This window comes from Tinamus guttatus, unplaced genomic scaffold (genome assembly GCF_059628265.1).
Source record: "Tinamus guttatus ecotype Peru unplaced genomic scaffold, ASM5962826v1 Tinamus_guttatus_pri_ptg000150l, whole genome shotgun sequence".
Taxonomy (NCBI): Eukaryota; Metazoa; Chordata; class Aves; order Tinamiformes; family Tinamidae; genus Tinamus; species Tinamus guttatus.
In genome coordinates, this window is record NW_028288684.1 from 16,598,672 (window position 1) to 16,626,098 (window position 27,427).

Sequence of the window (27,427 nt, forward strand, 5' to 3'; positions counted from 1 at the left end):
GTGGCTAAACTGAGGAGACTTACTTCAGGTGTTCTTCTATTAATGAGAATCTGAAGCATTGCATTGTTTATGTACTTCTGATTAGGCTTCCAAATATTGGTAAAGATAACTTGGGGTTTCACTAATGCGACTTGATAGTTTTAAGGAATAAGACTGCAAAATTTACTCTTCAGTAGTTGAAGATTTTATTTAATATTGGTCTGAAATTAATGGTTGAATGCAACTCTTTTAGGCATGTACATCAGAAATGCTCTATATGGCTTGAAAGACTCATCCTGGATCCAGGAGAGGAATGCTTACCAGGTGAGGGACAGCAGGGTGGCATGTGGAGTCCCACTCATTCTGTAGTTCACATGATGAATTTTTCTGTTCAACTGCTGAGTGACTCAGAAATGAACTAAATTTTGATTCTGATTAGAACTGAATCAGTAGACATGAAAAATGAGCTTGCTGCAGGTGTTAGATTGGTTGCTGAAACTTGTTTTCAGCTTTGTGTCCTGAGTTATTCAGTTAGATCTGACAGGGGTCTTGTCTTTCTTTAATTTTCAGTTTGCTTTTGGGAGATGGAATATTGCTCAGTTTTCTTGGTGTCAGAGGTAAGCTGGTTTTGAATTGCTTTTTCCTTCGGGTAGGTGTTTTTTTTTTTTTTTTTTTTTTTGGCACTTTAACTTAGAATGTCTTTGAAAATTTTCCATAATTAAAGTGAACCCATTACCGTGTTTCAAATCTGTGTAGATTTTCTTTCTGTCTCTTATGGGATTGAGTTCTATGCAATACTTGCTCTTAGCAATCTAACTAAGACTAGAACCTGTGTTTGAAAGAAGTAGAACTTTGAGTTCTTGAAAAATGGTTGAATATGGATTTTGCTAGAAACTGTGTAGGAATCTTTCAGTTTGACCTGGTGTTGAATGGTGCAGGGCAAGCTAAAATGTCTGATTTGTTCCTGACACGGCCTGGAGCACTCCCAGGGGAAGGAGGCTGAGAACTGCTGTGCACTTGGTCTCCTGGTGGCACCTGAGCATCACTGTGTCTGCCCATGGCTGCTGCTTTGGGTCCCTTTCCAGTGGTAAAATTCCACCTTCGTGAATTCCAGCTTGTTTGTGTTTGTTCTTCCTGCTCTGGATGCAGGAGCAGAGGGGGCCCTCCGAGGGCAGTAGTCTGGTGTTTATGTGTGTTAGCTAAAGCTGTGAAACCTCTTACTGTGCAATTGTGTAGTTTGATAAATACCACGTAGGGCTCCAACACTACAGGATTACTATAGGAATAACAGGGAAATACAGGAAAAGCAAAATGCCTTTGACCTAGAAAGCCCTGAGCTGCAGGCAGCAAAGGCTGGACATGTAATGGTACCTCCCAGGAACATACTTGTTCGAGTAAGGATATAAACAGAGCATCTTCTTTTGGCCTGTGCTGTAGTAAGAGGACTAACCAGATAACGCTTCAGTCTGTGACACGGCATAAATTGCTCTTGTAATAGAATATCTGATACTGAGTTCTTCCCTGCAATTATCCTTTAGTCCCAATTATAACTCCCTCTAAAAACAGACAACGTAAGGTGACAATTGTTAACCGGGTAAGTATGTAGCAAAGACCAAAAAGCCTGGATTTTTGTATACTGTTGAATGTTTTTTTTTTTTTTTTTTTTTTTTTTTTTTTTTCAAAATAGTGGAATATTAGATGGAGGCTTTTGTGTTTGTTTCATCTTCAGCACTTGTTCAGTTTTTGTCTCTTACTGTAGACAAAAACCTGGAACCTAGTGCTTAGAAAAAACCCTTCTTTGCAACCCACAGCTGATCTCACTGTATTAGTTGTGTTACTTATATGAAGGGACAATATTTGACTGAGTTGATTGTAGAATCTGTGCAGCTACTGAACCTAGGGGAGCAGTTCTATGATCTGTATTTATAGATATGTAATCCAGGTACACTGCTTCCTTTCCAGACTCTCCACATGAGCCCACCTGCTCTGCCACAGTGAGTCTGCAAGTTGCCCACTTGAACTAGTGCAATTCTTGCAACGATTATGTGGCCTTCTCAAGTGCAGTTCTGTTACTTCACCACATTTTAATGGAAAATACTGAGTCTGTTAGTGATGAGGTGAGTTCTGCTGTGTTTTTGCTGAGCTGCAGTGTGTGGATTTGGGTTTTTTTGGGGAAGTATTTTAGATTCCCCCAGCAAATGATCAGACCACTTTTATAGTATGTGCACCCAGGAGTATTTTCCTGATACTGTGCAAAAAGCAGTGCTGCTGTTCAGCAGCTGGCATCATTCATGCTATTGTGCTGCCTAACCCTAGAATTTCTGTTGAAACTAATAGATTATAAGTTTCTTATTTAGGTGCCTCTACCCAATTTTAACCATTTAACTACTATTTTAAACATTCTTCACTGATGGATTTCACATTTTATTTTTACGCAGTAAATACAGTAGTTAAATCAGTGAACATGTACTAAAATATGTCTCTGTAAAGGGGAGTTCCTGTGACATGTCTGAAATGGTGAATGGTGAAATACTGAAGGGTCAGTATTGAGAGACTAGTTTGACCAGGTGGAAATAGCTGGATTGAGGGTCTTAAGAGCTCAAGTTTTAGATTTAAGTTGCATTTTCCAAAAGGAAGAAGACTTTTTGGAAACTCAAATACAAGAAGGCAGCCAGTGGAGTATTTGGCATAGTATGTTTGGTTAAGCTTAGAATTAGAAACTATTTTACAGACACTGTCTGAAGTTGATTGTTATGCCTCGTTATTCAGCAGAGGGACACAGCTCATAGTGTGTCTGGAATGGAACAACGAGGCTAGAGGAGTGGCAGGTTGTGCTTTCCTCACTGTAAGGCTGGTTGCAGTGGTGACAATGAGACCTGTAACAGGGCTACTTAGCGAAACAGCTACAAACTACTAGGAAATAAAGATGAGGTGGTTCTGCTGGCTCTGAACTCTGCACTGTCTGCCCAAGTATACGGATTGGCAGCTAGAAAAGTGCATTTTTATAGATGTAAAATGGCTTCTCTTGTGTATTTCCTGTATATTCCACTACTTGACTTTTAAGTGTCTCCCATAAAAAGTCTCTACTTCTGTCTCCTTCTTCAAAAGAAATGTTTGTGTTGTGACATTAGCACTTGGCATTAAGGACGCCTAATTTGGCTACAGTCTACCTGCTTCCTGTTGAGGAAAAAACACCTAAATCTTCCTAGAATTATTAAAATGGTGAGGAAACTTGAAATTAATTTTAAGATGCAGTAATTTCCTGTCGTCTTTTTAGGCATGACTGGAATGTGGAGTCTGTCCTAATGTCTCGGTAAGTCAATGTGATGACTGCTGCCGAAGTCGAGGTTGCTCCACTGCTGAGTGCTGCTTTATTCCTGTAGTACCCAACTGCATGTTAGGTAAAGACAACCATGGAGTACCCCAAACTGGAATCCATTTTATTATTTTTGCCCATAGTGATAGTCGTTTTCTAATGTAAATACACGGGTGATACGTGTGTATCACTGTTATCCTTGCCTGAGCTGTTAGGTGGTGCCGTTTCAGCTGGAAGAGTGCAGAGTTGCTGAATAAACCAAATAGGCACTTTCCTTCCACTTCCATTTGAAGTTGCTGTATTGTGGTGATGATTGGCAAAATGTTCAACTGCTCTGAAGACAGTGAATGAGACCAGCCTTTCTGAACAAAGCTGAAAGAAGTGTTCTTTTCATTGCACTTTACTGTGGGCATCCATGGTGAATGTTTCATATGCTGTGCTTTGTCAGTGGACAGAAAAGATACTGAAATGTGACTCGATTGTGTGTGTGTGTGTGTGTTTTTTTTTGTTTGTTTGTTTGTTTTTTGCAAAGGGCTTTGAGAGCTGACAAGCAGGATAGTGAATACCTGGGCCTATGAGTAGCTGTAAATGCAATTCCAGGGAGATTGGTCATCAGGGAACATTTTCAGCTATTTCTAGCAGGGCTGTAGATTACTTTGCATATGCAAAACAATCTCAACTCTGTCATGATGTGGCTTTTCTGTAGGTGGTACATTCTTAAAGAACAACGTGAGAAGAAGTAAAAAGGCCATATATCAGAAGTATGAAGCCCCTGCTAGGTTAGTAGGCAAAACTTTGCCCTATTTCTTCCTAATTGGGGTGTGTGGGGGCAGGGTTGGCTTCCAGGGACTAGGCCTCTATCTCAAGCTTGCTGACCTGTGGAGTCTTTTGGGACTTGTTTCAGCGCTGTGATTGTATTGCAGTATAGCTCTCATCGTGTTAAGGACAGGACTCCTGTCAGAAGAATGCTTGCACAGAATTGCCAAAGGAAAACTGAAATGATCAAACTAGACTGTTTTACTTCTAAGTAGCAAAGACTTGACTAAAGCTATAGGGAGAATTTTCTGTTCAAGTGAAACTTAGGTTTATTCCCTTTTTTTGCATTTCAAGTAGCATTAGCTTTTCACACTAAAAATGTGGCAAATGTGCACTTGTTCATGCATCTCATACCCTTCTAGCTCACTTGCATATATTTTGCGTGTCTACATATATATATACGTGGAGCTACTACTTCATCTTTTCCAAGTATTGATCACTTTCCCCAAGTACTAATGATACTAGTGTCTCATCTATCCTTCCCCCAAAATATTTTTTTAATTTGCTTGTATGCTTAGTATGTCGAAGCAGCACAACTAGTCAGTCTGCTTGGTTTTTATTTATGGTATTAAAGTACTGGAAAAATTGAGGTCTATCCCGATGGGATCTCTTCCATAGGTTTGTGTCGTTGGAAACGCCTCACAGAATAAACTTGTGGTTTCGCTTTGCCCATTGAGCTACTTGTTACTCTGTGGGATAAGAACTGCAAGACACATCTTGATTTCCATTCCTAGAGATGGAACTAATGCCTCAATATGTTCTCATTTAGGTGCTGACTGTGCTTTTGATATGAGAAATAGATGCAAATGGAAAAGTTCGGTAAGAGTCAAAAAATGGTGTGTTTTGTGATCTGAGATTTCATTTGAAATCCATCTGAAATGAAAGTAACTTCATAAATGCTCTGCATTCTTGTTCTGTGTCAAGTGCATACTTAATAGCTCCATACTCAGCAACACAATGTTTGTTTTGAATTTCAAAGTTTTTAATTTCTAAATGACTAAGTACAGACATTCCTAAATGTCTGTAATTAACAGACATTTAAAATTACTGGGTATTTAGCTATAGAATATAAAGTAAAACAAATGCTATAGGAAAAGGAATTGTAGGGACCTATACAATAACTAAGGCTTTCTGGAGCTGTTCCTCATAGGCGAAGCTGCAGTAGATGCTTTTCCTTTTTAGCTGTGTGACAGTTTTTGTAATAACAAACCACCTATTTTGGATTTAACTCCTGCACCTAACACCCAGGGATTTAACAAGCTGAAATGTGACACTTCTATTTTGCAACCCAGGGAGCTGTTGCACTGTATGGTATCTGCACCCAGCAGTGATCTCCTGATGGGATGTTCAAAAAACAGTGCTACAGTAGTTCAGCATCTGGCATCGTTGGTTTTCATTCTGCTGTGTGTGTTAAACCTGGTATTTCTGCTGGCACATTTTTGGTTCCCCTCAGAGCTGGGAGTGTGTTTGGCTTTCTGCTTCCTGTAGGATGTGTTGGCACTTAGCTCCAAGTGCAATCACACTTCTTTTCCTGGCAGGTACTTCAGGATACTGAAGCAGTTGAACTCTGCTTGGTTAGGAGGATGATCTGGAGGATGATGATCACTTTTTAGGCAGGTAAGTGCTGAGGTGCTTATCAGTTAAGAAGGTTACATGCAGCTTAGTGCTGAGTTAACACACAAGCCCAAGTTCAGAGTGACACTGAAGCTTCATTTCTAGGGAAGTAAGAAAGTGGTGCTGAGTTGTTGAGCCCACCAGGCAGTGCTCACTCAGAGTGGGGCAGGTTTCTCTTGTGTATGAAGCTCTGCTGGATGTGCACTGTGCTGCACAGGTGTGTGACGTCTGTGTGATCTGTAAGGCAAAGGCTGATACCAGCTGTGAGGAATTGTTTTATGCTGGGAGCTCCTGACAGATTCCAGGCTGGTTTGTACATAAGTTGGCCTAATTGACAGTCCTTAACAAGAAAAGACAGGAAACTTAAATACTGAGTATGGATTAATCCCAGATTAGGCTGCCAAGAGCAGCAAGAAGAGCCACTGGTCATTACCAAGGCTGCTAGGATGTCACTGTTTCTGGTGAGCTGTGGACATGACCGCAAAGTAAGGCCATCAGACTCTTGCCTTGCCACAGTGTGTGGCACTGAGTCTGCTGGGAATAAAGCTTTAATGGAAGAGATGGGAGACAGGGCAGGGCTCCCCTGCTTTGCCAGTAACGATGCTGAGACCCTCCTAGTTGGAGCCTTGGGCTGTAATTCAATGTATCCCCAGAAACTGCTGTTGAGGGAAGTCATGACTCCTTGAAGGCAGGAAGGGAGAAAGGAGAAAAGGCCCCTTGGGTTTGCATGCAACTTGGACTTGCTCCTGCTTTGCACTTCCACTAACACATCTGACTCTTTAATCAATAGTGCCTGCTCTTGAGTCACTGGCCGTGTCAGAGGGGCTAGAAGCAACACATCAGTGCAGCCAGAGTGAGGCTGAAGGTAAGAGCAGTGCTTGGAAAACTGCTGGTGCTTGAAAGAAAGGGCAGGTCACCTCAAAGAGGGTTTGCGTGGCTGAAGAACCCAGCAGCTCTTAACGCAGTGACCTGATACTGAAATCCTCTGCAGGATGCCTTGGACACTCAGTGTGTACTGCGGTCTATTGCTGAGGAGATAAGCCTAGCAGGGCCACCCCAAGTGGGACATGATCTTGTTGGAAGAGGGCACTTGGCTTCAGGTTGAACCTAGTTGACTTCTGCATCTAGAAGAAAGGTGGGAAAGAGAAGTGCAGTTTTGGAAGGGTATGGGTACTGCATGCTAATAGGAAAGGTGAAATGAGTGTGATGAGAGCTGCTAGTAGAAATGATGCTCGGTCTCTTACATTTTAATAAGAGATTTTCATGTTCCCTGAATTACTTTATTTTCTATCAACACCCTGCTTTGAAATTAAGTCACTTTGGACTATAGGAAGCCTTGTTCATGGGTTAAGACTTTAACGTAAATATGACAGCTGAATTAAGATTTTTTTTCTGTAGTAAAAGTAATGCTAATATGTTTCATCTCTTAGGTCCTGCTGCAAGGCTGAGGAAGAACGAGAGCTGTTCTATATCAGATATAGAAAGGACATCTTTATATTTATGACATCTTATTGCAGTAATTAAAAAACATGTAAATTCTAGAACTTTTCTTACTGCTCTACAGTTGAAGCAATGGATTTGGGAATCGGGATGAAAGTACCCAGGCCAGGTAGAACATGATCTTGTCCTCCTGGATTCCTGCCCTCTGGGACTGCTTAAATGTAGTTGCCTGGCTGGTGGGTGTTGCAGAAGAGCTACCTGAAGGGAGAGCAGGGAATGTGAGGCTTGCCCACAGGTGACTTATCCACTGTTTCCTCTGCTTCCATCTCTTCCTTGGAAGTTTGAGAGTGAAAAAATGTCAAAGTAATAAAAGTGTCATAGCAGTTTTATTTAAATGCTCAGTATTTGACAGGAACAGCTGCAGCCAGGGATTATTCATCTTGCTAGAATACTGCATGTAACCAGAATAGTGAGGAATGTCTGGCTTGTCCAGGGCAACATGAGTCTCTGTTCTTCCCCTCTCACTGGAGTAGGAAAAAAAAGGACAAGGTGAGTCAGGCAGAGCCCCCTTCACTGCCCCTATCCCTAACTGCAGCTTTATGACAAATTCACTGCCCCTATCCCTAACTGCAGCTTTATGACAAATTCACTGCCTCTATCCCTAACTGCAGCTTTATGATAAAGTCCTTCCTGACACTGCAACAAGCAGGGGCTGAACATGGCAGAGAACACAGCTTTATCTTATAGCAACAACCTCTTTTTAATAAAAGAATTGTTTCCTATAGCTTCCTTTTAAACAAGCCCATATTTTATTTAAAAAAAGCTTACTGTTCAAGCTGTAAATAACCAAAATAGACTGCAGCAGTTGAGTCTTGAATTTGTCCTACTTGACGCTAATGATCTTGTAATTAAAGTTACTTGTGGCTAAGGAAGCATGACTAGAGGAACTGGCACTTGGAAATACATTACCGGTAAAGCAGTAAATGGGGAAGGGTCAAGCATAATGTTTTGCTTAAAAACAAAATGTTAACAGTGCTAGAGGAGTGGAACCTTTTTCCAGAAAGCAGTTGTTTTTGCCCTCAGTGCTTTAGATGTACCATTCAGCTGCAGCAGTATGGTCAATTACCATTTGTTAGTTACCATTGTACTACTCTACTAAAAGCAACCAGTCTGAAGTTTTATCCCAAAACCTTTATTTAAAAATATTTACATACACATATTACAGGAATTAAGCTGAACTTCCTTTAAAACACTAAGCTCAGAAAGGGCTTCTCTAGTCTTCATTTACCTAATCTGAAGCCACCCTTTAAAGCAGGTGTAGTTGTATCAGTGTGTGTAGTGATTTGTCAGTAAAACATCTTGGTTACCACAGTGATTGTTCGCTTCTAATTTTTATACAGTTCAACTTGCCCAACTCTTCCATAATTATATTGCTTCATGGAAGCTGCATTCAGTGCAATATTTGGAGTGTACAACTAAAGTAATTTTTCTGGTTCTCAAAATGTTGTCAGTCAGGGTTACTTGAAAGGTTTCTTCCTGGCTCGTAGTTTTTCCAGTGTTTTCTGTAAAAAAAGACATAGAGATGAGAGGAGCCCAGCTTAGCAAGCTAACAAGAGCATAAGTGGGGGGTGACAGCTCAAGTGCTGTTCTTGATACTCTGATGAATGATACAGGTTTAGACAATGTGGCAAATGGGTTAAGTAACTGCCCTTGGTCCAGGAAGCCAGCAGAGGAGGCAGGGAACAGGCAGTTAAACTAGTATGTGGGTGGTAGGGAAGCCCTGTGAGCAAGAAAAAAAAAATCTGCTGAGGAGAGAAGTAGGAGCTAGGCCTGGAACAGTGGTCTTGGGGATTCTTCAGTGTTTCATTCCTTTGAAGTTGCCCTGTGCCAGCCTAGCCCAGGAAAGGCAAAAATTAACACTTGTTTTCCTTGTGCTGAACCCGAGAGCCAGGAAGGATCTTTAGAGCCTTATGTTTGTTTAAGCATTGACAATTTATCTGGCGTAAGAAACACATATTAGCCAAGAAAGGAAAGCTGCCTTTATAATGTTTACTGACTGAATTTTTATTGTTAAAAACCTTAATAAAAAAGTCTGAATCTCAGCTACTTGACTAAGTAGATCTTCTTCTATAATCTTCCTACTAGTTGGGAGCTTTAAACAGTTTTTGCTTAGCCTGTCACTTATTAGAAAAATTTAGCCTGAAAAGATGCCCAATAGAGAGAACATCAGACCAAGGAGTTACAAGGTAATGCCATGGTTGTACTTGCTACTACCGCAGAGATCACTTAAACACAAAAGCTGTACTAAATTGTCCTGTGAGACATAGGCCAAACTGTGCATCTAGTTGCCTTGTCCTTTCAATGGTGCCTACCTGTCTCTGCCTCATGCTGTGTTGCACCCCTGCACCAGTCCGATAAAAGGTTTGAGGAAATTAGGAGACATGAGCTGGTAACAGCTCTTACCTTGTGAAACTCTTTAGCCTTTTCTCTGTTCTTAGCATAGGTTTCTTGTCTTGTTCTTTCCTCTTTTCTGATTTTCACTTCTGTAAGTTGATTATAAAGTCTGTCAAATATAAGCAGGAAATAAATTAAGTGGCAAAAAAAACCCAGAAATTAATAGCTTAAGCATTTATATAGTCTTACCTGCTGCAAATGAGAACAGGTTATTTTTTATTCAACTCTCCCGTACTATAGAATTTTTACAAACAGTTGAAAATTGAATCTAACACCCCATCAGGGATGTGTTATGGAGTGTTTTGCATTAACAATAACAAGCTGTAAACATGCAATAAGTATCTAAGTGGAATTACAAACTTCTCTTCAAAATTACACCAACTTCAAGAAATAAGAGGCAGAGCTTTCCTAGACCAGCTTGTGGGGTTCAGGTGGAAGACAGAGTGGGATCAAGCCAGTAGCCTCCACAAGACACACACATCACTCCTGCTTTTTTCGCCAAAATTCCTCCCATTTGTGCCAGCATACCTGGAAGTGCGCTGGTGCATTTCAACTGCTGCAGCCTTCCTGTCTTCTGGAGAAGACACTTTAACTTCTCCTACTTTCTTCAACTGAGTGGTAGCTGCCCCTTTTTCTTTTACAAAGAAAAAAAGAAAAAAAACCCACCATTTTAAAATTTAAATGATTAGTCCAGCTAATATATATGTAGAAAACCAGACTGTTTCTTCAGTGAAGTTTAACTTTGTAAAGAGTAAACAGCAGGACTGATTAGTACTAGTTTTTTTCAGTGTAACAGACCTCAAAACTATCAAAGTTTCAACTTAAGACAGAGCTTCAAAAAAGAAATAAGGGAGCAGAACAGACTGAATAGAGACTCTTCTGTTAAAAATATTTTTTAAAAATTTTTGCTCCTTGCCTGAATTGTGGCAAGCCATGCTCCTCAACTGACTTCCAGCACCATCAGACACTGGAGATGCAGCTCTGATTCACTTACCAGGGTGTTCTTTGATAAACAACCACCATTTGCACACAGACAGTGGACTATAATCATGGAGATTGATTGTAAAAATGAGAAGGGATATGAGCATTTACAGCACTGAAATAAGGAATACACAGGGAGTGGAGAGGAAGCTCTCCACCCTCCAGGAAAAGTTTATCCAACATATTAACCTGCAAAAGCAAAGATGCAACCAGAGTGAAATCTGCTTTCTTAGAGAAGAGTAGCTAAGAGGATACCTAAAGCTCTCTCTTGTCCCCAGATAAACCTACCAGAGGTGTGAGAGGTCTCCTTCCATCTGCTTAACACAGTCTTTCTCCTCTGCAACTGTCCAGCTTCTGCCTTTTCATTCTTTCTCTCTTTACTTTTTATTTCTTCTACTCTCCTCAGAGATTTCTGGATGAAGTCTTTCTTTCTCTTTAAAAAAGATTCTTGCAAAGTTCCTAGTGCAGAAGCAAACTCTAGTGACCATCACCTCTAGCTCACAGATTTCAATCTATTTCCTCTAAAATGCTGAGCTTGACTCTTTATAAATTGTATTTAGAATGGCATTATAAATAACTAGGAATTTTGGAAAAAAAAAAAGAACAATTCAGTTCCCAAATCAAGAGTAACTGTTAACAGCACTGCCAAGATGAACACTGTGCTATTGCGTGAAAAGCATCTAAATCTCTGAAAATATACAAGACTGGAGAATTTCCCCCCCTCCTCCCCAAGGTGAACATCTTGTCAATTCCTGTCCTTGTTACTACTGTCCATCTTGAGCCAACTATTTCTATATATTCCACATTATCATCAGAATAGAAATGTGGCTTCCCTTAGGTACAGAGCTTAGAGACTTAACAGGAAATAAAACCAACAATTAAGGCACTTATGGATGTGATGACAGACCACATCAAATACCACAAATTAAGCACTAAACAGCTATGATACAGAAGTATTGTAGTTATGAACATTCAAGAAAAAAAGCCCGACTTTGGAAGAAATAAGTAAACATGTACATTAAATCTGGGTCAAACACAGTCCGAACCAAGCCCATTACCAGCCTGGCCTTATGCAAGAAAAAACTCTGCGTTATGAAAGGATGGCTATATCTTATTGATGATTTTTAAATTATGTATTTAGGACGTTATCTATCTCAAGGTCGTTCTGTTTAAGTTGTACTTAATTACCTGCAGTCTGATGTGATGAAAAATCACTTTCATTAGGACTCTGGGTATGGAAAGATCCTTCAGGCCTTTTGAGAACTAAATAATCTGCAACTGGAGCCAATGGTAAAATTTCCCTCTCCTGTTTCAAAAGAAATAATTGAAAATGCTTAAAACCCACCAGAAGTGAGTGAAATGGTAGCAAGACCCCACTAGCATGTATCAGACACAACCCTGTGTGGGTCAGTACTGCTCTAGTCACTGGGATATCTGTGTTACTCCCATCTACTTTGTAGCTTTGTTTTGTCCCACCCTCTCGCCTCCTTCAGATCTTTAACCAAGGGGTTAGTTTGGTCTTGGGAACATCTGCAAGATGGTTCTATTTCTCATGAGAAGCCCACCCACCGCTGGGGTGATACAAGGTAGCAGTGGTACTGCGGGATCTGGATCATCAGAACAGGACAGTGCAGCACTTAACGATAGCTCTAAGATTTTCTCATTTTGCAATACTATATCAACTGCCAGATGTGGCCTTTCCTCATTCTTCTTAAGTATCGCCACAAAACCAGAATTATATTAGATAATCAAAACATACCACAGTAAAAATATTAAATTCAGACTGATCTGCACATGCTGGGCTACTGATTTTGTTGTCTTTAGCTTTCTCTTGGCTAGTGTGTTCAGCATCTGACTCTGCAATACTGATGTCATTGGAACTTATCAATGTGAGTTCAGGCTCTTCCATAATACCATGGCCTGACTCAGTCTCCTAGAAAATAAGACACAAGACAACATCAACATAAAATAAATCCAATCACACATCACCCAAACCCATATTACACTGATGTTTGGAGAAAAAAAAAAGTACGAAGCAAAAACAAAACTACACCTACAACTTACCTCCCTTTGGCTAACCTCACATTTAACACACTGATAAAATCTAGTTGCAAGATAAACTTTATGTGAAAGTTGTTCTCAAGTTTCTTCATCCTTTTTTAAAAATAATTTATTTCCTTCAGGGTTCCAAACTGGGGACAAGCTTTGGTTGAGTAATTCTGTCATGTAAAGCTAGACCTACTGATGCTAACAGAAGGAGATGGACTGGAGATGCTGGAGCTCATGCAGCGGTCACAGTAAATCCTGTTTTCTTTTGTGACTGTTAGTGTTACAACCTGAAAGGCTAAGCAGGGGGGCAGAATTCCAGGAAACATGCAAGTCTGAGACTGAAACTGTCAATTAAAGACTTGATAAGTTTTCAGATACTGCAGGTCTAAAACAGATGTAAAGTTAAAGCACTGCATAAATTACTGATTTAGAAACCACAGTTTTACTCACCCACACTGGAATACGGCCAGAGCCTCCAAGAACAGTGTTAGAGGGTTTTTTGTATCTCTCCGGAAAATAACAACCATTTTGTTGTACAACGGCCTGCAAACTGATGCCTGAGGTTTCCAAGTTAGGTGCAACAGGATGCCTGGAGGATTTCTGTGCTTCTGGGAAGCCTTGATCCATCTTTGTATTTGTGTTCTGCTGAGAACCCACTTCCATAGCTTTACTTCCTCCATTCCCATGAACTGATTTTTCAGCAAGTTTCACGTACTCCTCAAACACCAGCTCAACAGGTGTTTCTTCAGAACATAAAGTCTCTTTTTCAAATGCTGTACCCTCTTCTAGGAAGTGTTGAGGCAGAGTTTTATCCATCGCAACCGGTGTGGTGTTTAGCTGATAAAACGATCTTGGCTCTTGCAGTGAATTTGGACTTTCATTTCGCAGATATTCCACTGAAGACTGCAGATTAAGAGATTCTATATTTCTTGCCAGTTCTTCGTATTGCCTGGCAGGTGAAACCCAGGTGTCAGGCTCCTGGTTTATAATCATGGGATTTTGTTCAGCAACATGAAGGGCTGCTGGCTGAGCAGCGCCCTGACAGCCATCGCTCACGGTGCAGTCCAGCTGCAGTGGATGGAAAGATTCCTGAGATCCTGTTTCAAAGATATTAAGTCAAAATTAACTTAATACAACAGAATTTCAGCTTAAGAGAACCCTGCATAACTGGACTTTTCAGTAAGGTATAGAAAGAAATCTATTAAGTAGGAAGTAACATTTTGCTAAAAGTTTGTTCCGTTTATCTTAAAATACCTTCTTCAAGCAATCTCATTAATGTTGATATTACCTGCATTAATTTATTCACTCTATGAGTGCAGGTAAAAAACTTCAAGTAAAAAGCATTTTTGTTGCTTCCTAGAGAAGCTTTAGGATCAAGTTTTCTCACTGTGCTGGCATAACCATACTGAAAGACAGTGAATTTGTACCAATTTACACTTCATAAGCAGAAGCCCTTTGAGACCCCTTTCAGGTCTCCAACAAAATACCTAAAAACAGGGAAAAAGTCACCATTACTTATACAGAAACATTTCACAGCAGAAGAAACCCAAATCAGAACCCTGGCTGCTCTTCCAAGGTTGCAGTAACGCACTCTCACTCTTCTCTTGTGATCCATACATACAAATCAAGGCTTTTCCAGAAGGCTGAGAAAGGAGGAAAAATAAGATATTGATGTTTTAATTACCGGGGATGTGTTTCAATACCACGGCATCTGTCAAGCAAAAAAAAAATTTTTTTTTTTTTTAACATATATTCCTTTGATGCAAGTCATAAATCTTTTGACAAGCAGTTTGTATGATTTGTTACATGGCTTCCAGCATCACAGTACTATTGGGTTTCTTCCTAAACATTGCTGTATACAAAATAATTCTTTAAGGGCTTCCTTTAAAAGACATTTTTCCATTCTTCCACATTCCACACGCATACAAGACATCTTGGTTTTACATATACAAAGGATAAGGATAAGGAATTAACAAACAAATTAAAGCATTAAAATGCAAGGAAGACCAACATAGGAGGGAAGGGACTACACTGCAATATCAGCCATTCACTAGAAAATTCTCCAGATGACAGGTCTAAATATCATCCTTGCTCAAAATGACAACTAAAAGTAATTTTTGATTTCTTAATCTGTTTTTTTTTTAAATACAAGTATTTTGTATTCCCAAAGCAATTAAGAGATGAGAAATTTAAACTGAGGATGAGATACTGTAACGACATTTAAAGCACACTGAATTTAAATTTAAAATTCAACTACACAACATATGAAAAAACCTTTCTCTTATATGAGCTGCAGTTAACTTTTCAAACTGCTTAAGAATCATACATTTTTAAGCTACAGAATCAAAGTATCTAAAATTTCATGTCTTCCTCATCACTATTTTGTACTCAATTTACGGATTCCTCTCAACTTCCTCAAGCTTACATAATGAGGAACCTACATGACCTACATGACTACAGATATGGAAAAGCACCTGAGCAAATTTAATTCCTGGCAGTTTACTAACACTACAATTACTGCACACACCAAACAATAAACAACATCCACCGGAGTAGCCTGGATGCAAATCTGCTTTTATATTAGTCTTAACTTGAGTAAATTAAGAACTTTACAAAATTAACAAGCTAACCCATTAAAAGTGCTGGGGAAGGAAGTGTGTAGGAGGACAAAGTAGCCCTAGGACATTTCAGCCAACACAGCACTCAAACCTCATGTGCCAGAAAAGGTCTGATACTGAAAGATGGATGCAGCTGCCCTGCACATACCCAGGGTGACGTTCTCTTTGGCAGACTCTTGCTCTGATGCAGTGTTGCCCAACTTGCTTGTTTCAAGACGAGAAGGGAAACTGCTTCTGTGCATGTTCAAACTGGAGCCTCTGGCTTCTACACACACACTCGTGTCTTGACTTTTTCTTGAAAATCTTGAACTCTAATGTCAAAAGAGTCTTAATTAAGATTGATTTTTTCCTCAGGAAAATGAAAGACAAAAATCAATGGCAATGTGCTCTTTACATCACATTTCTGCTATAAACAGCAGAAGTGCTATCAGTTCTACGTGCATCTATTGTGTTTATTCTGAATAAAGTACACAGCAGAGATGATACAAAATTTAAATGTATAAGAATAAAGCCAAAGTATTCCCTCCATCATAGTTTTTCTGTAGTACCTTACTAAGTTCCCTGCTGTCTTGTGAAAGGGGAGATGAGATGTCCAAATCAAGAGTTGGCTCTAAGGGCTGAAAGTGCTGGTGAAGGAAGCTAGCAACGTGTCTCTCCATTTCAGGAAAATCAAATTCTGCTGCTGGAACTGTAACAAAAGAAGTTATTTTTAGTAAATTGAGATCTCACACATTGCCTCTAGACGTAATCAATACAGCAAAGAGAATTCTGTAAGTATACAAATAATATGCTGTAAAAAAATCAAAGAAAGAAAACAGAAAAGTATGACATTTAATACTTTCACTCTGATGCAATGCAAGCATGAACAGCTACAAAGAAACTGGTTCAATTCTTTGATAAACAGCTGAGGTCCAGAAGCAGTCTTTTCAGAGACTACATCTGGAGTATTATGTCCCAGACATGGACCTTAGTGAAAGGCAAAAGGTGATTAAAGGGAGGCTGAAGCACACGGCATTCAAGAGGCTAGAGCAGCTTCACTCAATACTAAGAAAAGGCTTCCTTGGGGAGCGGGGAGGCACAGAAATCACACAGTGGTCCACAACATCCTAAGAGACAGTCAAGAGAAGACAAAGCCAGATTCTTCTCCAACATGCCCAGGGAAAGAATGAGAGACACTGAACAGAAGTTGGAGCACAGGAAATTCCTGTTAGGTATAAAAAAAAAAAAAAAAAAAAAAAAAAAAAAAAAAAGTCTTGCGTCTTGCAGCTGGCTAACCAGGTTGCCCAGGAATGTATGGAATCTCCATCCTTGGGGATATTCAAAACATGACTGGACCAGACCTTAACCAACCTTCTAAATTGACTCTACTTGAGAGAGAAGGATCATCTGAACTACAAAACCAGAGCTCCTTTCTGATCTAGATCATTCTACAATTCTATGCATATAGATTTTAAAACATTCCAAGAGAAAGTGGTTCAAATCAAGATATTGTATTTAAATATATAGTAGTTAAATATGTCATGAATCACCGCCACCTTTTTTCTACGTGGTCCAGAACTCACAGTAGGCTGTCAGGGTTTCAAAAATTGTGTGATCCTATCTGAATAATAAAACACTATTAATGTCTCTATGTATCTTCATGATTAGAGAGAATTTGTGGATATACAAGTGATAAGCACAGAGAACCAGAAAGAGAATCCTCACTGGCTATAAGATGTAAACTGAACATAAATAACTAAGGCTAACAAATAATGCCTATTAATCTCATTCTGTATGAGAGCATAAAACACAGAAATACCCTTAGATGGTAATTACCTTGGAAAGGAGCATTTTCTGATGATGCTTCTACATCTCCAGATGTTCCAGAAAAAATCTCTCGTCTCCACTGCATGTTGAAAGGCAACAAAGAGTTCCAAGGGTGGCTTGCTGTTTCCCTCAAAATCTGATCTTCTGTGCTGCCAGAAGATAACCCTGAAATAAAAAGTCAGGAATTGACAGTTTTGCACATAAACCACTTGTATAAACTCCTCTGAGAAGACACCGATTCCCATCCCAATATACTCTCAGCAGCTTCAGGCTTTCATTTCTTTAACTCTTGCCTATCACTTCTCCCACAAATCTTACCATGAATTTCCATAAATCTAAGTTGTTAATACCTAATTATATATTACTCTGTGAAACTTAGCCATTTCAGAGAATGCAGACTTAAGAAATACTGAAGCAATAAAATCAGAAAAGAATTAATAGTTATTTTATACTACCTAGCATATTTATGCTTCCCATTGCATATAAACGTCAGTCTTTTAATATAATATTAGGCATCTTTATGATAAAGACAAGAGCTTTATTCCTTCTTGAACAGGGCCTGAGACGCAACATACAGGAAATCTGAGATCAAGGATAGCAATATTAGGTTCTTAGTGTTCAACCACCTTTAACTACACAGCTCTGGAATTCTTCAGGTATCAGGAAAATGGTCTGTGATTTATAACTGTTTTTTAACTATTAAAATAGAGCTAGTCTGGAAAAAAAATAATCATGCGTTGAGCAACTGAAATATTGGGTATTTTTTCCCAGCTAATAAAAAAGCAAAACTGCAAGTGCAATCAATGTTATAAGCAATTACCTTTGCTTTTATAATTACATGCAGATCAGTCACATGAATAAAGAATTTTACTATGTAGAAAGTTATCGGTTTAGAAGATAAAAGAGGCTGAGATTTCAGCAGCTCAAGAACTGTAGTCTTTAAAAATTAGGTTATAGATATGGAATAATTCATACGTATGTGTATGTGAGATCAGACACAAATCAAATTAACACAGTATTGTCATTTACTGAAAGCCTTAAAGTGAATAACACCACAGATCTCACAGTAGAATAACTGTCCTATCCACTTCTCATGTGCACAAGTGATAATGTTTGATTTACACAGGAATGAATTACAATGATACTATTTTTGTATTTTATAAGAGAATAGCTTAAAGTCAAGAGACAGGCTGCAAGCAAAAAAGGGACATATATTTGGCAGAAAATTGATGTCAACGGGGCATTAAAGTGACATTATTTTCAAAAACAAGTGAGAAGTTTTAATTACTGTAATGACACATAAACAGATATATCAGAATGATACTCTTAGCAGCAACAAATAATTACAGCTATGCAACAACATACACTATATTCATCATGTATCAGCATCTTCTTGGATGTTACAGCTGCTGATTAAGCTTCAAAATATCCTTTACTAAAATCAATAGCTTATTAGGTAAAACTATTACGGAAGTCAAAAATAACAAGCACAGAGAGCCTGTAATCCAGTTGCACTCTGTTCTGCAGGGCATATAATCTATTTTTAAGTGAAGTTCCATACTAATCTTTAAGAACAACTTAGGTTCAGCGAGTTAGATCTGTTCTCCTATAAGGTAAGATAAAGGACATAAAACTCTCCATTTTGAAAAAGAAAAAAAAATACCAGTGTCAGCAGGGCTTGCATCCAGTATTTCACTAGTTAAAAAGCTTCCGGTGGAGATTGTTGAAGATGAATCACAAGGTCCTTCTTCTATGAAAGCCTCTGAACTTAAGCTTGTGGATAGTACTTTAGAAAGCATTCCCTAGAGAGGAAATAACATATAACAATAATATAAATAACATAATATCATATATTCAGCTGTCTATGGTTCAAGCTTAGAACACACACCTATTTTATTCTGAGCTCAGTTCAAGTGTAGAAGCCTTCATTTCAAGTCAGGCAACGGCACAGTTCATCCTTGCTCAGTACAAACGTTCACATCCACTCTCAGACATCTCCCTCCCTCCCTCCACCCCCCAGCACCCACACACACCCCACACACGCCTCCAAACTCTTCTTAAGCTTCTCAGAACTGGGTACAAATCACAGCACCCAGAAGATTAGCTTATCTTCTGGTGCTCAGATTTGGCTATTTCTCATCACAGACCCACTCAGTAGAATTGTGGATCTCAGAGGGATATAGCTGCAACACCTGAAAGTTTCCAGAATTTCGCAAGTATTTGCAAGACTGCCTTTTGCATTCAGGAGACACAGTTAAACTTAATTTCACTTTATGACTAGAAGCATCCAGAAAATGCCCTAAAAATATTATTTTCCTTAATTTCATGAGTAATCTCTAGAAAGCATGGAATGGGGGTTCCTATACTTCCAAGTTTACAGGGACAAAATGTGTGCATCTTTCTCCAATCTTAATTAAAAGATAAAAAATTAATAAAGAGTAAGAAAAGGGGCAAGCAATCCAAGAAATCGAGACTTTTTATATAAGCATAAACATACTATTTGCTAAACACTGCTTGCATCTACTGCTAAAGTGACTGGATCTGCAGATAATGCAAGAGCACCACAGGGTCTACCTAGAGACCTGTCCTGTTTAACATGGTTGGCAATGACCTGCAAGAGGTGACAGAGTCTACTCATGTTTACAGATGATACCACGACCCATCACAAGAAGGGAGACACACATCCGAAAACGAGCCAGGCACTTCAGTGTTGCATGGCAGGAGATGAGACACCATGAGCATAAATGGAAACAGCAGACGTCCCAGCTGGGTAAGAAGCATCCCTTCCTCCGGGCTGTCCAGAGAACCTCCAGCCTCAAAAGTGACCTCCAGCCTCAAAAGTGACTCAATAAATCCCAGAGTAACCTGGTCTGCTCTCACAGCTGACCCTGCTGTGAGCAGAAAGTTACACTAGAAACGCCTCCAGGTCCCATTCAGCCTGAATTATCCTGATTCAAACAGCTTTACACACCTTCTGGAACATCCTAGAAATACAAGATCCCATTCTCATGCATATGCCTCAAGGCAACAAAAAACACAACATACTTTCATTTTTGTGCACCATACTCATATTGCAGATAAATACATCAGGAAATAAGAAGTAGATTATGTTGTGTGGTTACCTGGATAGGACTAACCATATCGTGATGTCTGAATGATGGTCCAGAAGGGGTTACACCTCTGATCCCAGTTTCAGCAGCAAGCACTGGCAAATCTTGAGGCACACGAGAACCCTGGGGCCGGGCTGAACACAAATGCAACAGCAGTAGTCAGGAAGAGAAAACAATTTCGAGCTCACAGATAGATCTTTATTATTTTTTTTGGAACACCAGGTGGCAATAATACTCTAGTGTTGCTGTCTTCACTGCATTGATTTTGCCCATGTTTACTTCTTTCTTAAAACTTATAATGAGCTTTTTCTGCTCCCTTGTAGCATTAGACGAACACCAATTTAGCTGGTAAACAGAGCAACTCTCCTTAACCAGCCATGGACAATTTTTAATTACTATGACAGCCTTCTGCAGAAAATGCAGAGAGTAAAAACAATGCTTTGCAGGAGGAACTATGGCTTTGCTTGTGTTAACACAACTATTTAGTTGGGGTAGTTAGCAGGGAAAGGGGCTTTGTAATCATTGCCATGATAGAGAGTAAGAGAAAAGTGCACAAAATAAGCCAGAGAAACCAGAAATGCTGAGATATCTCACTACAGCCTGACTCCTACTGCAGAGTTGGTGAGATCATTTCTGCCATACTGCACTTATATTAAAAAAAAAAAAAATAAAGGTGATCAATATCTGAAGGGGCAAAAAACACCCTAGCAGAACAGAGGAGAAGGAATCTCTCTATTCAGTGAGAGCAGACGCATTTAAGTTTGGTAATTCTTGCAGAATTTGAGATAAGATATCCTGCTGCAAATAATTCTAAAGTATTACTCTTGCTAGTAATACTTTTCAAGAAAAGAAGCATTAAGTATCAAGTAGAAGTGAAGATAGAGTTTAATGTGCTTTCTCCCAGCTCTATGGGGGCTGCTGACGGCAGAGACATTTCAAATTCCAAGTATTGTAAGGCTGTGTCTTGTGGAATTAACAAAAGATTGAGATCTGCTAACAGCAATTTGTAGCTTGCATTAAACCACCTGGGTCTCCATCTTCTATTAAGAAAGTAAATGTTCCATTTTTCCTACAGTACAATTAAAGCAGGAGATATTTCTTTCACAGGAGGCTTTTCTTTTGTAAGGCGACATACGATAAGAATCTTTATGATGTGATACCTACATACTTAAATCAATCAGGAAACAGCATGAAAGAAAAGAAAAAAAGGTTTTCTATAGCCACAATCATCTATTACTCTCCCAGGAGACAGTACAAGAAATGAATGAAAATAATATTTAAAATAAATGCATTTGGATTAAAAAGGGAATTTAGTATGTTATTGTCTTAAATAATAACTGACAGATCTCCAAGTAAAGACTAAATAAATTATCAAACAGGCTCCCCTCCCTGCAACAAGAGTGCAAAACCCTGGTTTCTGCTCCACTTTCTGAAAGTGTATGACACAGGTCTTCGTGTCCTTGGAGAAAAAGCCTGAAGACCCAGGTAGGACAAGGGACAGAGCTCCCTGGGGGTGTGTGTGTGGCAGTAGAAACAGAGCAGAAACATAGCAGAGGCTGCTGCTCTTTGGAGCAGAATATGGGAGAGCTGGAGAAAACCATGAATGAGATCTTGAAAAAAATTCAGTCAGCAAAACTGCAGTCACATCTCTTGACAGTTAAATATTTCTACTGGAGAAAACACAAGATATATCATTTATTAAACTCAAAGTCATGACAAGGAGCAGTGATTAGAAGTGACTGCCAGTCATACTGAGGCAGGGAATAGAACATTTATTTTAAAATGTGATAAAAATGAACACAAGCTACCACATAAAATAATAAATTCTCAATTTCTTGATGTCTTTAAATCAAGATAGGAGAATTTTCTGAAAGAAATGCTTTAGTTTGCCAGATAAAGGACATCAGAGTGACAGGTAATAACTTAAGAATACAGAAGAGCTTAAAGCAGCTAATCCTCTCTTGTATTTAAATTCTATGAAGAGCTATGCTACAATGCTACAAATTACTACACATTGTTCTTGTGATATTAATACAAGGGATGAGTAGCAGCAGTTTTATTTCAGAGTTACAATAAACTCACGAGGTATGAGTACATTTTATTAATATCCCTAAAAACTTTATATTTGGTGACACAAAGCATTTTTTTTCTTCTTCTTCCCCTCCTCCCTCTAAAATAATAAAGCAACATTTCTATTTGACAAGCTTAACTTCTACGTGGCACTATCATATTTTGACCTCCTGGTCACTACACTAGGACAAACAAACCATTAAAAATTGACACTGAAATATCCAGAATGCAATTTATTCAGTAGAAATTGCAGTAAAATAGCAGCAATTATTTTTGGGTGCAATTCAGAAGATAAAAGCCTGAGTGATGAATCACTCAGTGAAGATAATGAAAAACGAGGATTAGTTCAAACCCAAGTAGGGATACAAATAGAAAAGAATTATATCAACAGAGGTACTCCACACTAGTCTGCTATATTCACAACAGATAAGACAATCTGTTGCAATATTTAGTTATAGACACACATTGAGGATTCGGAAAAACAAACGGAAATCTTTGGGAGTTTCAACCAATTCAGGCTAAACTACCATGCATGACAACATCTGTGTAGTGTGGCAGTACGTGAAGATAACTACAGCTGGAACGGTGCTCTCAAGGGGGCTGCAAGAGGGATGAAATCTGAAGAAAAGCTTTAACAATGCATATACATCTACTTCCCCAGTTCTGCCTTGTATGCCAAATATAGTCACTACTTTCAGAATGATTTCCTAAGGAAATGAGGGCTACACAGTCAAACTGCCTGCCTCATCTGCAGAGTCATTCTGCAATTCCCTACTAACAATTTATATTCTATTAGCCCATTATAACCAAATTTGGCTGAGAATCTCAAACATGTTAAGTTCTTAACTCATTTTTTTAAGACACCAGTGGCCCAGTAGAAGAGGACAACCCAATTCAGGACTACCAGCACCAGTTCAGCAGTTCTGTCCTGTCCGGCCTGCCACGTGGCCAGCTGGTTCACATGGCACTTGCCACCAACTCAACACCAAGAGTGGAGATTCATTCTCTCATCCCACCAGAGCAGCCCTTAAGACCCACCCCTCTTTACAGTCTGCCCCCAAATTTGAGAAGCCTGAAATTATTTTTTCTTCTCGTTATACTCATAAGAAAGCAAGCTCCAAATCATTTTGCCTGGTGCCCAACGACAAGTCTTATATATCCAACACTTTTATCAATAAAGCATCCAAGCAGATTTACAAAGTTTCTTTACAACAATCTGTATAACTCCTTTGCAGATTTTTACCTTTTTGATATAATTCTTAATGCTTGTTCTGGAAAAAACACAGCACTATTTAATAAAAGAACACCTAGTAGTTCTGCAACCACAAGAGCAGTACAACTTCTATGTTGCAAAGCTATATATCATTTGATCAAAAGTAGAAACCATCAGAGCGGCCACCTCAAAGACGACGATCAAGATCACATGAATAAAGCACTCATTTGATTTCTTCATTAGGGAACTAACTTTAAGATACAGTTGTGTTTGTTTTTTTTCCAGCAGAAATAATTGTAAAAGTGGTCTGGTTAGAATCAAGTACAAAAAAGTTTGTACAATTATACATTACCTCTCAAAATGCACTTGCACCTTTTTCAAAAACTTTAAGCTCAATTCATGCTAAAGATCACCTTCTGCTGAAGATACCAAATAAATTAATGAAAGGACCATGAAGTACTTTACATTTCAAATATGATATTGCTAGTAGTATTTTCACTATTTTTTGAACTGTTCAAGGGGACAATCTTCAAAACAGGATTCTGTCTCCCTTTAATATATATATTCAAATGATTTTTCCTAATCCTTTTATATAAAAATTACTGTCCACTGTCCATAAATCACTAAAGGAAAAAAAGACACTATAGCAGGACAGTTTTATATTAACTGTGTAACTCCTATTATGGCAATGCTTCTACAACACAGGCAACGATATAAGCATTTTCTACAGCTTTTAGGGAAAGACTTAAAGATAATTTAAGTTTAAATATTATATACATTTTAAAAAGATTCTGAGAGTTAAAGGAAGCAACTGAAGAGTAATTTCAACTTCCCATCTTAAACAAATCAAAAAGGATAGCTCATTACACAGGATAAAAATGTTTAGATTAGGGGAAGAAGTGGAGCTTCAAGCAGTATCAAGAGGATAGGCTTTCCTATAGAAATAGGGGAGGGATTTCCTCACCTGGGTAATACAATTTTTCAGTCATCAGCATCTCTTAACAACCTACCCGAGTGTTCACTTTCCTGCAGACTTCCACTAGAGGTTTGTTCTTCACAGCTTGTTATGCTCCTGGGTAACCTGCCATCTTCAGGAAGAGCACGACTGTAGCAGCTGGCACAGGCCAATTCCCCGACAGGTGAAATGGGAGGAGATCCTCCACAAGCAGAATCTGTTTTATCTGAGTTTAAAACATCTGTGATGGGTTTAGGTATAGAAATGAAATGTTTTGCACTTAGTGAAAGAATACATTAAGACGGGCTTACTATTCACACAGGGTGAATTTGTACAGTGCTCCCTTTTAATAAAGTTAATACTCTTAATAAAGTTAAACTCTTCAAACAATGGAAACAACTGTACTGCAGTGGTTCAGACTCAGATTTCATGGGACTTCTCAAAAAGTAACTCTCAAACAAACTAAATTACTCTTAAAAAAAAAAAAAAAAAGTACAAACAAAAAACCCATCATACTGACAGGCTTCCTGTACAGTAAATGCACCAAAACTTTTGGCAATTTCACCAACAGTCAACTTCACTCCTTGACTAGCCAGTAAGATATCTTAATCACATTTTCATTTCCTGAATAACTTATGGAGACTGTAATATCTCAATATAATTGATTCCACTAATTCTCTTGATAAGGTCTATTTTGATTGAGTCATTCTCACAATTATTCTTTATAATGTCTGTTTTTTTTCCACAGTGTCTTGTTTGAAATATGGATACCCCCACCACTAAGCATCACATTTCAGAAGCAGCTGCATCATTCCCAAATTGTGGAGCAATATAAATTCTTGACTCTTGCTGAAAATTTCCCTTATTTATACAACTACAGGTCATGGTAACACGTTCTTACCACACAAACCCATTAAAAACTCAAGTTTGCTATGTACTTTGATTTTTATTTACTTTTTAAAAAACCAAAATGTGTGATACTAAATCAAGTGCCTTATGAGTGCAAATGTATTTCATTCAAACACTACCAAGTGGAACTTTATCTAATCAAGACACCAAATTGGTTTGACAAGAATTATTCTGCATAAAATGATGGTGACTGGCATTAATTACTTTTCTTTAATTAAGAAAGAGTCCCACATCAGCTGCTTCATTATTCTGCTCAAGATCAATGCTAGCCTGACAGGCTGGTAATTACTTGGGTTGTTTTGCTTATCATTTTAAAAAATCCTGGCACAACACTAGAACTTCTCAGCAGATACATGGAATTGTAGCTGTGAAGGAATTTTTGGAGGGTAGTGAGGAATAACTGTTTATATTTAGACAATATTTTGTTATCCTTCTTAGACTTATTGTTCCACGGAGAAACACAAAGCACTCTATGCACAGATACTTAGAATATGCTAGTAGCTATGTAAAGTTACACTTTTAAAGTATTTCTGTAGCCCCCTGATATTAATTCCTTAATTATAAGGTTTCACACCTTTCTGGTTCATTCTAGGTGCTCTCCAAACCTTTAAATACCCATCTATCAACTCTAATGTTTCTCTTTCAATTGATAGTTATATTTGCAGGTATCTGATTAAATCCTCAAATTAAACAGGGCATGAATAAGCACATTCCCTTTTAAAATCAAATCCAAAATACTTAACCTTTACTCTTAAAAGGAACTTTTAAAACAGCCCCTGCTCATTTCAACGAGGATAAAAAAGTTAAATATTGCCAATATGGCAAATTCCACTTTCAGTAAATGTTTTGACTGTTTTTCAGTGATTTTTTCTAGACATATATACCTGACAGGATAAGATTTTTGCAACTACAGCTCACATTTTTGCTGAAATTATATATATATATATATACACACACACACACAGAAAAAAAATGCCACAGTAAAGGCAATCATATCAAATATCTCATGATCAATCACCTTATCCACTCTGAAGAATAGTTTTTGTTCTCCAATCTGTATTTCTCAAAACGAAAATCTATTATACATTTTACCTGCAAAAGAAGAGCTGCAGCTCCTTGGTGTGTCTACTTCTGGTATAACACTAAGTTCATGCTGTTCCAAATGAAGACCTAGCTTGACTTTTGCCAGAGGTGGTTTGGAAGATCTCCATTTCTGTTCTTTACATTCAAGCTGCTCAGGTTGCTCTGTAAAATAAAAGTTTCGTGAATTAAAATTTCCCTAACACATTGCAATAACATATCCATTGAATTAATTTGAGGAGATGCAAAAACACTCAACTAAAAAAAATTATAACAATGAAAGAAGTTACATGACTTTGCCCATGTGCCCAGCTGGACTGATGTTACTGTAAAATCAGTTCATTTTTATGAAACTCACTTGTTTCACAATCCTCTAGCTGGTGGTTTTCTGAGGTTTGCAAGAAGTCAGTCAGACTGTTAGGCTTTGCTTGTATCATTTCTTCATTTGTGCTGAACTGTTTTACCTTAAAAGAAAGCAACTGTACATAAAAGTTACACTTAACACTCATTTCTTAAATCAGCAGTCCTTTTAGGGGGGCATTCCCTGCAGTGTTGACAATACTGAGAACTTTAAGAGGTGAGTTCAGCTACTGGACAAACTTGCTCACCTTAAAAAGCATTTGGGCAAATAAGTATTTATTTTAGTTCCATGGACCCAACTGACTAGTACCTGCTTAGTTACATATTCAAGGCCATTAAAAGATTACATCAGAATAATAGGTGTTTTTAACAGGAACATTTGTTGAAAAGTCTGCTTTGTTTTCCATTATTGATAAAAGGAATTTTAGCTGCCTGAAGACTGTAAAAGCAGAAGATGTTTTGTTTGCTTGTTAAGATTGTTTCAGTTAAAAAACAGAGGAGGAAAAGGAACTTCTTTAGGAATAAGCTTGCAACTCAAAAAAACATGATTTCCTCCCGCCCCTTAAAATAAGCACATACAAGAAATACCTAAGATGAAATACCAAAATAAACAAAGGTATAAATTGAGAATAACTTCCAAATCAATTTTCTAGTTTG

At 38.4% G+C, this 27,427-nt stretch overlaps 1 protein-coding gene and 7 non-coding genes across 8 annotated transcripts in view; 6 read left to right on the forward strand and 2 right to left on the reverse strand.

Moving 5' to 3' along the window:
- Nucleotides 1-347: 347 nt before the first annotated feature.
- On the forward strand, nucleotides 348-419 carry LOC148595152 (small nucleolar RNA SNORD5). Its single transcript, XR_015913241.1, has one exon. It is a non-coding gene; the product is annotated as a small nucleolar RNA SNORD5 (small nucleolar RNA).
- Nucleotides 420-1,706: 1,287 nt separating this feature from the next.
- LOC148595153 (small nucleolar RNA SNORA40) lies at nucleotides 1,707-1,834 on the forward strand. The gene has a single exon (XR_015913242.1). It is a non-coding gene; the product is annotated as a small nucleolar RNA SNORA40 (small nucleolar RNA).
- Nucleotides 1,835-2,733: 899 nt separating this feature from the next.
- On the forward strand, nucleotides 2,734-2,866 carry LOC148595154 (small nucleolar RNA SNORA1). The gene has a single exon (XR_015913246.1). It is a non-coding gene; the product is annotated as a small nucleolar RNA SNORA1 (small nucleolar RNA).
- Nucleotides 2,867-3,594: 728 nt separating this feature from the next.
- LOC148595155 (small nucleolar RNA Z40) lies at nucleotides 3,595-3,667 on the forward strand. Its single transcript, XR_015913244.1, has one exon. It is a non-coding gene; the product is annotated as a small nucleolar RNA Z40 (small nucleolar RNA).
- A 1,028-nt stretch (nucleotides 3,668-4,695) lies between these two features.
- Nucleotides 4,696-4,827, forward strand: LOC148595156 (small nucleolar RNA SNORA18). The gene has a single exon (XR_015913238.1). It is a non-coding gene; the product is annotated as a small nucleolar RNA SNORA18 (small nucleolar RNA).
- Nucleotides 4,828-5,411: 584 nt separating this feature from the next.
- Nucleotides 5,412-5,550, forward strand: LOC148595157 (small nucleolar RNA SNORA8). Its single transcript, XR_015913239.1, has one exon. It is a non-coding gene; the product is annotated as a small nucleolar RNA SNORA8 (small nucleolar RNA).
- A 3,126-nt stretch (nucleotides 5,551-8,676) lies between these two features.
- The window catches only part of CEP295 (centrosomal protein 295), a 35,796-nt gene continuing 17,045 nt past the window's right edge, over nucleotides 8,677-27,427 (reverse strand). Inside the window, 15 exon segments of the mRNA XM_088522369.1 lie at nucleotides 8,677-8,727; nucleotides 9,629-9,728; nucleotides 10,148-10,253; nucleotides 10,853-11,093; nucleotides 11,781-11,906; nucleotides 12,360-12,533; nucleotides 13,100-13,746; nucleotides 15,416-15,578; nucleotides 15,816-15,955; nucleotides 17,083-17,238; nucleotides 18,737-18,875; nucleotides 20,211-20,317; nucleotides 24,477-24,647; nucleotides 26,423-26,575; nucleotides 26,769-26,874. Coding sequence (XP_088378495.1) covers nucleotides 8,683-8,727; nucleotides 9,629-9,728; nucleotides 10,148-10,253; nucleotides 10,853-11,093; nucleotides 11,781-11,906; nucleotides 12,360-12,533; nucleotides 13,100-13,746; nucleotides 15,416-15,578; nucleotides 15,816-15,955; nucleotides 17,083-17,238; nucleotides 18,737-18,875; nucleotides 20,211-20,317; nucleotides 24,477-24,647; nucleotides 26,423-26,575; nucleotides 26,769-26,874 — 2,574 coding nt within the window. The 3' untranslated portion in view covers nucleotides 8,677-8,682.
- LOC148595158 (small nucleolar RNA U2-19) lies at nucleotides 19,138-19,221 on the reverse strand. Its single transcript, XR_015913240.1, has one exon. It is a non-coding gene; the product is annotated as a small nucleolar RNA U2-19 (small nucleolar RNA).